The sequence below is a fragment of the Coregonus clupeaformis genome, chromosome 29, assembly GCF_020615455.1.
Source record: "Coregonus clupeaformis isolate EN_2021a chromosome 29, ASM2061545v1, whole genome shotgun sequence".
Lineage (NCBI taxonomy): Eukaryota > Metazoa > Chordata > Actinopteri > Salmoniformes > Salmonidae > Coregonus > Coregonus clupeaformis.
In genome coordinates, this window is record NC_059220.1 from 57,648,150 (window position 1) to 57,662,401 (window position 14,252).

General features: G+C 47.1%; 1 protein-coding gene across 6 annotated transcripts in view; it reads left to right on the forward strand.

Annotated features, from left to right (window-relative positions):
- Nucleotides 1-11,691, forward strand: part of kiaa0513 (KIAA0513 ortholog) — a 34,732-nt gene extending 23,041 nt beyond the window's left edge. For all 6 annotated transcript variants that reach the window (XM_041890050.1, XM_041890047.1, XM_041890053.1 and 3 more), the window contains 3 exons: nucleotides 10,618-10,698; nucleotides 10,830-10,924; nucleotides 11,224-11,691. In XM_041890050.1, the coding sequence (XP_041745984.1) occupies nucleotides 10,618-10,698; nucleotides 10,830-10,924; nucleotides 11,224-11,273 (226 nt within the window). In that variant the 3' untranslated portion in view covers nucleotides 11,274-11,691. The remainder of the gene's footprint in view (nucleotides 1-10,617; nucleotides 10,699-10,829; nucleotides 10,925-11,223) is intronic.
- The last annotated feature ends 2,561 nt before the right edge of the window (nucleotides 11,692-14,252 follow it).

Genomic DNA, 14,252 nt, shown 5'->3' on the forward strand with positions numbered 1-14,252 from the left:
GCTGTTTAAAGGCACTGTGAACTTCGTATATGTAAACTTCTGACCCACTGGAATTGTGATACAGTGAATTATAAGTGAAATAATCTGTCTGTAAACCATTTTTGGAAAAATGACTTGTGTCATGCACAAAGTAGATGTCCTAACCGACTTGCCAAAACTATAGTTTGTTAACAAGAGATTTGTGGAGTGGTTGAAAAATGATTTTTAATGACTCCAACCTAAGTGTATGTGTCAGCGGCTGATGTGGATGTGGTGTAGAAGTCAGGCGCAGGACACAGAAGCTTCGTCCAACAGACTTTACTAGACGACAAATACAAAGTAACGGGCCTCAACTAACCCGGAGGCGAGCGATTACGCAACAGTGTGCAAAACACCAAAATACAAACAGAACACGCAAATAGTGCGTCCGTACTCAAAAACATTGGAGCAAAATCAACGGCACCTAATGACAGGCGGAACACCTACACACAACTCACGACAAACAAAACGAGAAACTTATAGGGGACATAATGAACACTAAAAGGAAACAGGTGTACAAGGAAGACAAAACCAAACAAAAATCGATAACATACAACGGTGGCAGCTAGTACTCCGGGGACGACGAACGCCAAGCCAGGAGGACGCGGAGCAGGGCACGTGGGATGACCACGGTGGAACTCAGTCAGGAGAGATGGGTCTAAGATGTCCCTCCTCGGCACCCAGCACCGTTCCTCCGGGCCGTACCCCTCCCACTCCACGAGATATTGGAGACCCCCCATCCGACGTCTCGAATCCAAGATGGACCGAACTGTGTACGCCGGAGCCCCCTCAATGTCCAGTGGGGGCGGAGGAGTCTCTCTTATCTCACAGTCCTGGAGTGGACCAGCTACCACCGGCCTGAGAAGAGACACATGGAACGAGGGGTTAATGTGATAATCAATAGGCAGTTGTAACCTGTAACACACCTCGTTCAATCTCCTCAGGACTTTAAATGGCCCCACAAACCGCCGACCCAGCTTCCGGCAGGGCAGGCGGAGGGGCAGGTTTCGAGTCGAGAGCCAGACTCGATCTCCAGGTGCGTACACCGGACCCTCACTGCGGTGGAGATTGGCGCTCGCCTTTTGTCGACGGAAGGCCCGCTGCAGATGGACGTGTGCAGCGTTCCACATCTCCTCCGAGCGCTGCATCCACTCATCCACCGCAGGAGCCTCGATCTGGCTCTGATGCCATGGTGCCAGAACCGGCTGATACCCTAACACACATTGGAAAGGGGTTAGGTTGGTGGAGGAGTGGCGGAGAGAGTTCTGTGCCATCTCTGCCCAGGGGATATACCTCGCCAACTCCTCCGGCCGGCCCTGGCAATACGATCTCAGAAACCTACCCACATCCTGGTTCACTCTTTCTACCTGCCCATTGCTCTCTGGGTGGTACCCCGAGGTAAGGCTCACCGAGACCCCCAAGCGCTCCATGAACGCCCTCCAGACTCTGGAGGTGAACTGGGGACCTCGATCAGACACTATATCCTCGGGCACCCCGTAGTGCCGAAAGACGTGGGTGAACAGTGCCTCAGCGGTCTGGAGGGCAGTAGGGAGACCCGGCATTGGGAGGAGACGACAGGCCTTAGAGAACCGATCCACAACGACCAGTATGGTGGTATTCCCCTGAGAGGGGGGAAGGTCTGTAACGAAATCCACAGAGAGGTGAGACCAGGGTCGTTGTGGAACGGGCAGGGGTTGTAACTTCCCCCTGGGCAGGTGTCTAGGCGCCTTACACTGGGCGCACACCGAGCAGGAGGAGACATAAACCCTCACATCCCTGGCTAACGTTGGCCACCAGTACTTAGCGCTAAGGCAGTGCACTGTCCGGCCAATACCTGGATGTCCAGAGGAGGGGGACGTATGAGCCCAATAAATCAGACGATCCCGAACCTCGAGCGGAACGTACGTCCGACCCACAGGACACTTTGGGGGACTAGGGTCGATGCACTGCCCGCTCGATTTCCGCATCGACCTCCCACACTACCGGTGCCACCAGACAAGACTCCGGCAGTATGGGAGTGGGCTCGATGGACCTCTCCTCTGTGTCATACCGCCGGGACAGGGCATCTGCCTTACCGTTCTGGGACCCAGGGATGTACGTTATTTTAAATACGAACCGGGTTAGAAACATGTTCCACCGAGCCTGACGAGGGTTCAATCTCCTAGCTGCCCGGATGTACTCCAGGTTACGGTGGTCAGTCAAAATGAGAAAGGGTGTTGAGCCCCCTCAAGCCAATGCCTCCACACCTTTAGGGCCTGTACCACGGCTAACAGCTCCCTGTCCCCTACATCATAATTTCGCTCCGCTGGGCTGAGCTTCTTGGAATAAAAAGCACAGGGGCGGAGTTTAGGTGGCGTGCCGGACCGTTGCGATAGTCCGGCCCCAATACCGGCCTCTGACGCGTCCACCTCTACCTGGAATGGTAAAGCGGGGTCCGGATGCGCCAGCACCGGAGCCGAAGTAAACAGGTCCTTCAGTCTCCCAAATGCCCTGTCCGCCTCAGCTGACCACTGCAAACGCACCGGGCCCCCCTTCAGCAGGGACGTTATGGGAGCTGCCCTCAGTCCAAAACCCCGGATAAACCTCCGGTAGTAATTTGCAAAACCCAAGAACTGCTGCACCTCTTTAACCGTGGTTGGGGTTTGCCAATTACGCACGGCTGACACACGGTCAACCTCCATCCTCACCCCTGACGCGGACAACCGATAACCCAAAAAGGAGATGGACTCCTGGAAAAACAGACATTTCTCTGCCTTGACATACAAGTCGTGCTCCAACAGCTTCCCCAACACTCGGCGCACCAGGGCTACATGCTCGGCTCGGGTAGAAGAGTACACTAGAATGTCGTCAATGTACACGACCACACCTTGCCCCTGCATGTCCCGGAAGATCTCGTCCACAAAGGATTGGAAGACTGAAGGAGCATTCATCAACCCGTATGGCATGACGAGATACTCGTAATGACCCGAGGTGGTACTAAATGCTGTCTTCCATTCATCGCCCTCCCTAATGCGCACCAAGTTGTAGGCGCTCCTGAGATCCAGTTTTGTGAAGAAACGTGCTCCGTGTAATGATTCCGTCATAGTCGCAATCAGAGGGAGTGGATAACTGTATTTCACAGTGATCTGATTGAGACTACGGTAATCAATACACAGGCGCAACCCTCCATCCTTCTTCTTCACAAAAAAGAAACTTGAGGACGCAGGGGAAGTGGAGGGCCGTATGTATCCCTGTCTCAGAGACTTGGCTATGTATGTCTCCATAGCCCCCTTCTCCTCTTGAGACAGAGGATACACATGGCGCTGCTCCTGCCTGGAGGTCTATCGCACAATCCCCCTGTCTATGAGGAGGCAACCGCGTCGCCCTCGTCTTGCTAAACACGAGTGCTACATCCTCATACTCAGGGGTAATGTGCATTGCGGGCACTTGGTTCGGACTCTCCACCGAGGTTGCCCCCACGGAAACACCTAGACATCGCCCTACACACTGGGCAGACCACTCCTTGAGAGCCCTCTGTTGCCACGAAATGGAGGGATTATGGGTAATCAACCAGGGAAGCCCCAGCACCACTGGATACGCAGGAGAGTCGATCAGATATAACTGAATAGTTTCCTCATGACCCCCCTGCGTACTCATCCTAAGTGGTGCTGTGACCTCCATAATCAACCCCGATCCCAACGGGCGGCTATCTAGTGCATGGACAGGGAAGGGAGCATCAACAGGAAGGAGGGGAATCCCTAACCTTACACAAAAATTCCGATCAACAAAATTCCCAGCTGCGCCTGAATCTACTAGCGCCTTATGCTGGGAATGAGGTGCAACCTGTGGAAATCTTACAGGTATACATGAGTGAACAACAGAGAGCTCTGGGTAAGTGGGGCGCCTACTCACCTGGAAGGACTCCCCAGTGCGTGGCCTGTTGTCCCGTCCCCCTGGATACCCTCCCCAGCACCTAGCTGCAGTGTGCCCTCCACGGCCACAGTTGGTGCAGGGGACGGCCCCCCTCGGGCTCCTTCTCCTTCTCTCTCTAGCGCCAGCACCCCCGAGCTCCATAGGGCTCGGCTCGGAGGTGCTGGAGGATGGAATGGACGGCCCCCACTCGGGACGTCCGCGGGTGGCCAGCAGGGTGTCGAGACGGATGGACATGTCCACCAACTGGTCGAACGATAGGTTGGTGTCCCTGCAGGCCAGCTCTCGACGAACGTCCTCCCGTAGACTGCATCGATAGTGGTCGATGAGGGCCCACTCATTCCACCCCGCATCCGCCGCTAGAGTCCGGAATTCCAGGGCGAACTCCTGTGCGCTCCTCTTCCCCTGTCGGAGGTGGAATAGACGCTCCCCCGCCGCTTTCCCCTCAGGTGGATGGTCGAACACTGCCCTGAAGCGGCGGGAGAACTCTGCGTAGTTGATGGTGGCGACGTCTATTCCCCTCCATTCGGCGTTGGCCCACTCCAACGCCTTGCCGGAGAGACAGGAGATGAGGGCGGAAACGCTCTCGTATCCCGAGGGCACCGGGTGTATGGTAGCCAGGTAGAGTTCCACCTGCAGGAGGAACCCCTGACAGCCGGCTGTGGCGCCATCATACGCCCTCGGGAGCGAGAGCCGAATCCCACTGGATTCCGGAGCTTGGATGGTAGGACTGACAGATGGTGGTGGTAAGGTAGGAGGAGGTGTGGGCACTCCTCTGGTCTCCCATCGGTGCAGAGTTTTGATCACGTCCTGCAGGGCGGATCCGAGTTGAAGGATCCTGTCGTCTTGCACGCTGACGCTCTCCTCCAGCGACTCGGGTGCTGCTGCTGCTCCTGCTGACTCCATGATGGTGTGTAATTCTGTCAGCGGCTGATGTGGATGTGGTGTAGGAGTCAGGCGCAGGACACAGAAGCTTCGTCCAACAGACTTTACTAGACGACAAATACAAAGTAACAGGCCTCAACTAACCCGGAGGCGAGCGATTACGCAACAGTGTGCAAAACACCAAAATACAAACAGAACACGCAAATAGTGCGTCTGTACTCAAAATCATTGGAGCAAAATCAACGGCACCTAATGACAGGCGGAACACCTACACACAACTCACGACAAACAAAACGAGAAACTTATAGGGGACATAATGAACACTAAAAGGAAACAGGTGTACAAGGAAGACAAAACCAAACAAACATCGATAACATACAACGGTGGCAGCTAGTACTCCGGGGACGACGAACGCCGAAGCCTGCCCGAGCAAGGAGGAGGAGCAGCCTCGGCCGAAACCGTGACAGTATGTAAACTTCTGACTTCAACTTTAGATGTAAACTGGATAGATAGAATATGTACACATGCCGATTTGCAGTTATTACTTGATACCATCCTTAATGACATCACAAAATAATAAACAATTTGACATGATTATTCTTTAGATCCCCACTGACCATTTCCCACATTCTTTTAAGTAGGAATATTGTTTCATTATCCACTTTTGGATGTTGGAGTCTTGGCGGGAAGACTTCCTTTGTCTCACAGGGAAATTCTTTCTTCCCATACTAGAGACCAAAAGGAGTCCTTTTCTGCAAACTATTTATGACCGGCTGTTAAGTCATAAAACTGGTCCCCAGGAAAGGGGGTGTTCAAACCTTTGCCTAGCAGGAATGTTTGATCCTCAACCCATGAGGGCAAGTCATGACACTACAGACAAAAGTTGGCAGATCGGCTGTACCGACTTCAGATGAGTCCCCCGACACTTGTGGAGGTCATAGAGCAAAACAGAGAACACCATTGTGCTCGTGAGAGTCTAATCTTTCCATAGAGGAGTCATAGTTTGTAAGCCAAACCATTCGGACACTATAGACGATTTTGTGAGAAGAACGATTTCTCATGGTCTGACAAATACCGCTCTAGCTCTGTCACCTTTCACCGCAGATGCGGAAGTGCGACATATGTGGATTGAGACGCATCCAATGCAACAAAAACATATCTCTAGCTTTTTTATTATTATGCTAATTATATTTACATGCGAGCGTGGACATCAACCTTAGGCGGTTTTAAAGAGTTTCAACCTTTAAAGGCATGAGGTGTGAAAATGTTCTGTAGTTAAAAGACTGAAGCACAGGAAGCATTTAAAGGTTATACATGTAACATTTCTTCCTCAATCAGTAGTAATGAAGAAATACAAATTCACTAGTGAAAAACAGACCAGTCCGGCCAGCTGTTGTGTGTAGGGTACATCTCCCTGTTTTATGATTAGTTCGCATTGGCGAGGTTGACAACATTGCAAAATATTCACATTACAACTCTTCCTTAAGTCCTTGCAATAGTTGTTTCAAAACAGTTTTTGTGAATAAAATGTTAGATATATTTCCTTTAACATCCTGTGTTGTGTGCTTATTATTTTACCATTGATATGTTCTAAGCTATTTTGAGACCTTAAGGAGCAGCAGGTACTGCTGGAATGTCTACCAATGGCATGTCCATCTTTTGGTGAGAAATACCACTGGTCATTTATAAAGTATAAATAGCCCAGACTTTAGATGAGGCCATGCAAAAAGACTTAACTAATGATTAGTAAATGGTTTATAAGGACTTATATTAAACACCTTATTAATGGAGCAATGATTAATAAATGATGATAAAATTATTTACTCATCCAGAATAAATGCTTTATTAAGTGGAGTTATTACAAAGAGCTACTGTTAAGTTTTCTTCCACTGCACGCTGAATGCTGTCTTACTGAGCCACAATGAGCATGACAATTGTTATGAAAAACACATTAAAGTAGAACGGTATGTGGCTTGAAGTCTGGAACAGTATGTTGTAGCACTTTATATCTATGTTCTTCTTCATGGGTATTGTCATTAATTACTGTAGCAGCCCATCAAATACTAAGCATTCAGTTTATTGTATTATTTATTTCAGAAATCCTCCTCTACCTTCTATGTGTACAGTCGTGGTCAAATGTTTTGAGAATGACACAAGTATTGGTCTTCACAAAGTTTGCTGCTTCAGTGTTTTTAGATATTTTTGTCAGATGTTACTATGGTATACTGAAGTATAGTTACAAGCATTCCATAAGTGTCAAAGGCTTTTATTGACAATCACATTAAGTTTATGCAAAGAGTCAATATTATGGCAAGGTGCTCCATCATGCTGGAAAAGACATTGGTCGTCACCAAACTGTTCTTGGATGGTTGGGAGAAGTTGTTCTTAGGCAAAATTATGAGTGAGCCCACTCCCTTGGCTGAGAAGCAACCCCACACATGAATGGTCTCAGGATGCTTTACTGTTGGCATGACACAGGACTGATGGTAGCGCTCACCTTGTCTTCTCTGGAAAAGCTTTTTTCCAGATGCCCCAAACAATCGGAGAGGGGATTCATCAGAGAAAATGACTTTACCTCAGTCCTCAACAGTCCAATCCCTGTACCTTTTGCAGAATATCAGTCTGTCCCTGATGTTGCCCTTCTTACATTTACATTTACGTCATTTAGCAGACGCTCTTATCCAGAGCGACTTAAAAACCTTATAGCCAGTGGGATAACCACTTTACAATATATATATATATATATATATATATATATATATATATATATATATATATATATATATATATATATATATATATTATATATTTTTTTCTTTCTTTGGGGTGGGGTAAGGGGGGGTAGAAGGATTACTTTATCCTATCCCAGGTATTCCTTAAAGAGGTGATGTTTCAGATGTCTCCGGAAGGTGGTGAGTGACTCCGCTGTCCTGGCGTCGTGAGGGAGCTTGTTCCACCATTGGGGTGCCAGAGCAGCGAACAGTTTTGACTGGGCTGAGCGGGAACTGTGCTTCCGCAGAGGTAGGGGGGCCAGCAGGCCAGAGGTGGATGAACGCAATGCCCTCGTTTGGGTGTAGGGACTGATCAGAGCTTGAAGGTACGGAGGTGCCGTTCCCCTCACAGCTCCGTAGGCAAGCACCATGGTCTTGTAGCAGATGCGAGCTTCAACTGGAAGCCAGTGGAGTGTGCGGAGGAGCGGGGTGACGTGAGAGAGAACTTGGGAAGGTTGAACACCAGGACGTGCTGCGGCATTCTGGATGAGTTGTAGGGGTTTAATGGCACAGGCAGAGAGCCCAGCCAACAGCGAGTTGCAGTAATCCAGACGGGAGATGACAAGTGCCTGGATTAGGACCTGTGCCGCTTCCTGTGTAAGGCAGGGTCGTACTCTCCGAATGTTGTAGAGCATGAACCTACAGGATCGGGTCACCGCCTTGATGTTAGCGGAGAACGACAGGGTGTTGTCCAGGGTCACGCCAAGGCTCTTCGCACTCTGGGAGGAGGACACAACGGAGTTGTCAACCGTGACGGCGAGATCATGGAACAGGCAGTCCTTCCCCGGGAGGAAGAGCAGCTCCGTCTTGCCGAGGTTCAGCTTGAGGTGGTGATCCGTCATCCACACTGATATGTCTGCCAGACATGCAGAGATGCGATTCGCCACCTGGTTATCAGAAGGAGAAAGGAGAAGATGAGTTGTGTGTCGTCTGCGTAGCAATGATAGGAGAGGCCATGTGAGGATATAACAGAGCCAAGTGAGTTGGTGTAAAGCGAGAATAGGAGAGGGCCTAGAACTGAGCCCTGGGGGACACCAGTGGTGAGAGCACGTGGTGTAGAGACAGATTCTCGCCACGCCACTTGGTAGGAGCGACCGGTCAGGTAGGACGCAATCCAAGAGTGAGCCGCGCCGGAGATGCCCAACTCGGAGGGGATGGAGAGGAGGATCTGATGGTTCACAGTAACAAAGGCAGCAGACAGGTCTAGAAGGACAAGAGCAGAGGAGAGAGAGTTAGCTTTAGCAGTGCGGAGAGCCTCCGTGACACAGAGAAGAGCAGTCTCAGTTGAATGACCAGTCTTGAAACCTGACTGGTTTGGATCAAGAAGGTCATTCTGAGAGAGATAGCAAGAGAGTTGGCTAAAGACGGCACGCTCAAGAGTTTTGGAGAGAAAATAAAGAAGGGATACTGGTCTGTAGTTGTTGACATCGGAGGGATCGAGTGTAGGTTTTTTGAGAAGGTGTGCAACTCTCGCTCTCTTGAAGACGGAAGGGACATAGCCAGCGGTCAAGGATGAGTTGATGAGCGAGGTGAGGTAAGGGAGAAGGTCACCGGAGATGGTCTGGAGAAGAGAGGAGGGGATAGGGTCAAGCGGGCAGGTTCTTGACACCAGGCCATCCTCCAAAAGTCTTCGCCTCACTGTGCGTGCAGATGCACTCACACCTGCCTGCTGCCATTCCTGAGCAAGCTCTGCACTGGTGGTGCCCCGATCCTGCAGCTGAATCAACTTTAGGAGACGGTCCTGGCGCTTGCTTGACTTTCTTGGGCGCCCTGAAGCCTTCTTCACAACAATTGAACCTCTCTCCTTGAAGTTCTTGATGATCCGATAAATGGTTGATTTAGGTGCAATCTTACTAGCAGCAATGTCCTTGCCTGTGAAGCCCTTTTTGTGCAAAGCAATGATGACGGCACGCGTTTCCTTGCAGGTAACCATGGTTAACAGAGGAAGAACAATGATTTCAAGCACCACCCTCCTTTTAAAGCATCCAGTCTGTTATTCTAACTCAATCAGCATGACAGAGTGATCTCCAGCCTTGTCCTCGTCAACACTCTCACCTGTGTTAACGAGAGAATCACAGACATGATGTCAGCTGGTCATTTTGTGGCAGGGCTGAAATGTAGTGGAAATGTTTTTTGGGGGGATTAAGTTCATTTTCATGGCAAAGAGGGACTTTGCAATTAATTGCAATTCATCTGATCACTCCTCATAACATTCTGGAGTATATGCAAATTGCCATCATAAAAACTGAGGCAGCAGACTTTGTGAAAATTAGTATTTGTGTCATTCTCAAAACTTTTGACCATGACTGTATGTATGAGTGTGAGTGGACGGGTGTGTGATGTTGTGGTGCTGATCAGGTCAAGTTATCAATCCTGTTCACAGGGTTGGTTAACTCTGGAGACTCCTTTGGTGTCTTCAGAGTTAGATAAATCCGTCTTTGGTTTTTCTTCTCCATATGTATAATCTCCCAAAAACATGACACCTTATTGTCCCTGGGGCAGTTTAGAGAGTGGACAGAGGAATTTTATAATGAAGAATGTGTTTGTTTTGTGTATATTTATGTTTGTCTGTATTTGTGTCGTGCTGTATTTAACTTGATTTATATTGTATTTGATTTTTTTTGTTCTATTAAATTGTATATGCAGGGCTCCCTTGAAAAAGAGACACTGGTCTCAATGGTGACTCCCTGCTAAAATATAAATAAAATACAAATAAATAAAGGTCCTCTGTTTTCTCAGTTGTACATATGACTAGATATGTATTACTACACTGGTTATAAAGCTTCCCAAAGTTTTTGGACAGACATTTCTATCTGTTCCCCAATCAGAGGGACACCGCAATCTAACACGCAATATCCAGCATGCCATCGCTTTTGTTTGACCTGTTTGCCTTTGAAAGAGTTTTCATTACATCTTTTGTTATTTTCATCTCATTCCAATAATGTCTGGTTTGTTGTTTTGGTGTGGGTAGAAGGTCAGAGGTAACCTTGGAGACCTTGACCCCTAACCTCTCTCTGCTCTCACCTTCCTCCAGGGAGAAATGGTGTCATATGACCCAGGAAGAGAAAGATGACAGCTCCAAAGTCGACGAGAATATTGCCTTTGGCCAACTGGGGTGAGTGAGGGGACATACTCAACCCTATGGATAAAAAAACGAACTTTTAAGTAACATTCCATCTGAGGAGTAGAGGAATCTGCATGGTTTGTATATCTCATGGTCAGTTAACTCTTTGTGTCTGCTTTCAGGACATTCACTCACAACATGCTGGCTTTTGGGCTCAGTAAGAAACTCTGCAATGACTTCCTGAAGAAGCAGGCAGTCATTGGGAATCTAAATGAAGGTACCCCTACATGAACCAACCTTCCTCACATCAATAAGATCAAATGGGTCATTTGGTTATCTGCCACACTTCCTTTCTTTTCATATAATGTACTTTGTTTCACCTGTTTAAACTGTTTTAATCTTATTAAAAACCATTATTAGTCTGCCAAATAATCATCTTTACCATGTGAAGCAAAAAATAAGCTCCATTGCATTAATACAGGCTTTTTTGCTGAATGAGACTAATGATATTTATAACTGGAAAAACGTGCTTAGTGGTTTTGATTGAAAAGAGCTCTCTGTTTCTCTCTCTTACAGAGCAGTACAAGCTGTTGAGCGACCACATTGAGCAGATGGCCACGGAGTGAGTGGCAAAGAATGACACGCTTCAACCTCAAAGACTACTTAGTACACTATCAACAGTAATTAGCTGAAGCTACCAAGCCCTCTGTACCCAACACCCAGTATATCTCCTCCTCCCTCTCTAGTGTTGTGAAGGCTCACCAATAACTCCGTATTCCATCAATATCGAGTACAGTAAACTCCAATCACATATTTCAGTAAATTCTCCATAACCTGCAACAATAACTAACACAAAAGCTTTTATCAGAGTAATAGTAAACCTGCACCTGCATAGTCAATATTCCAGCTTCACCAACCAACATACTGTAACCTACCCTCTCCTGGGCACTGTAAACAAGGACGTTCACCCTATTACATTTACATTTTAGTCATTTAGCAGATGCTCTTATCCAGAGCGACTTACAGTTAGTGAGTGCATACATTTTTCATACTGGCCCCCCATGGGAATCGAACCCACAACCCTGGTGTTGCAAGCGCCATGCTCTACCAACTGAGCTACAGAAGGCCTATCTCTATTACATTATTTTATACTGACACTAATAAGTCCGTTCCTCATAGGTCATTATTTTACTGTATAGTTGGACTATTTCAGCCATGTCAGCATCCTTTAACCCATTTTACATAATCACGCGGCCTCTCTACACCTCTGTGTAACCGGCCCAGGCTCCCTACAGCCCTTCTCCTCTAGTCTTCCATGTCCCCTGACTACAGTATACATACAGTATATATATTTTAGATATATATATACTGTAACCTGCTCCTTGCACATATCCTATAATTAGTATTATTTCTATTGTTTGCAATAGTGACCTTTTATGATCTTGGAGAATAAGCTCCTCTCTGCCCAAAGTCGAAGTGCCTTGAATGTACCCGTGGGGAAGTTTCCTTTCTGTTTCAATGGTAATCAATGCAAGTCTCAATTGTAACAATCTGTAAAACCACTTGATACAATATCCTGTTCATGATACTACCATCTACCATCTATATACTAAGTGTCAGCAGATTTCCAATAATGTCAAATTCTCATGCTCAGTGTCCTCTGTGTTTAGTGATTATCATGGTGTTAGATCGTGGCTAGTGAAAGTGCAGTGTGTAGTGGTGAGAGGCTGCAGCATGGCTTCAAGCAGCAGTCCCATACCTTCTGTTTTATTCCTAGAGTAGCCTTGTCCTGAGGTCTCTGTGCTATATGCATGGCATTCATCCTTGCCCTTATTAGTGTGCAACAAGCATTGTGCAAATGGCGCATCATGCAGCAAGGGCGTCAATGTTTTCTTTGCATTATTTAAGCCCACCAGAGGGCAGCCTGGTGACTTGTTCAGAGCACTTCATTTATCAATGGAGTTAAAAGTTTAAAAACTACTGTGTGGATCCAGCTTTTGAGGGAGACATAAGCAAATTATATAATTCTTGACATCTTGGAGCATTGACATTTCAGAACTATGTGAATACAGAGTGTTGTAAAACAGCAATTATGATTATTGTAAATTTTTCTCACCTCTGGATTGAAGTACTGGAAAGTTCTTTTTTAAATTAATCTATTGTCTATATCAATTGATTTTGTATTTATATTGTATTTTTTTCACCCATGTTTTATTATGTTCAAAGACTTGTTTATCACTGGTTTTGTGTCATATCTGCTGGTGAATGACTATGTAACTGATTATGGTCATTGTGTTTTGACGTCTATCTCAGTGGCAACTAAAGCTTTCCACTTATTAAGACCCTAAAGTGCCCTCATAATTCCTCCCATAGGAGTGGTCCATTCAAGTGCTAGACCAAACTATATGTGTGCTATGTGTAAAATGTTTAGTATAAAGTATTCGTTAGTTACAATGTGTAGTTGCATATGATGCCTAGTAGTTGTAGTTCTATGCCTTGTCTTGGAGACGTCTCTCTCTCTCTTTCTCTCTCTCTCTCGTGGGCTGTTTAGCAGAGGACCAGCTTCTTGCCACAAGGTGGCCCTTGTGTTCTGCTCTGTCTCAGTTGATTCCCTTGGATTGCAATGCTGCTCCCTGCTTCAAGTCTGGATCTGACCTTCTGTTCAGCAATCAGACATTTTGTGCATATGCATGTGATGTCCTCTATTGCCATACTGCTGAATGACTTACCCCTTTGTTTTGTGGCTGTGTGCAGTTTTAGTTTAGCACCAAGCCCTCCTGTGTGTTTGTATTGCTATGTGCACTCTGGCCTTTCAGTATTGTTGAAATGCAGACCAACCCTCAGCCCTCTAATACTGGGAATGCTTCACCTGCTTTTCATGTTGCATCTCTCACGAAAAGTGTTGTGCTTTGTTTGTCTGAACAGTGGGCAGTGGTGGTATAATTTGACCAGTTGTAACTAGCGCCTGATACCTAGTCATGGACAAGCCTTGTGTCTTTGGAGGTTAAACAAACTTTGGCTAGGAGAATATAGCCTACCCTTCTTTTTAATGAGCGGGGAAAGAGCCTCTTACAGGTAGCTGTTATTCACAATGTCCTCCCACTTCCATTGTCCAATGGTGGCTGAGATTGCATGGATGTGTAATTATGATGGAATAAGTAGCTGATGCTGTAATAAATATATTTTTTAATGTGGACGCTTTTAGAGTCGTGTCTGTGTGAGAGCACGTGAGAGAGTGTATAAAAGAGTATAAGACGGGATGTTTGAATTAGAGGTGTTTGGGAAGGAGAGCTCCCATGTGTAGGTTAGGAAGAGAGGTCTGTGTGCACTCCAGTGTGTGAGACTGAGTCAATGTGAGCAGGATTCAGAGTGGGACCATGTAGTAGCACAATGTGAGAGGGTTTTAGACCCTGGCCCAAACTGCCAAATTACTGCCATTCCTGCTGCTGCATGTAAATATACAGTTGTCACGCTGGCTGCTCACGGATTGGACAAAATATAATGAGCAGTGAAAGCTCAGTCAGTGGTGTCACACAATGAGGGCTTCTCTCTCTCTGAATCTCAGACCTACGAGCTAGATGTCACATACTCACAACACCCTCTCC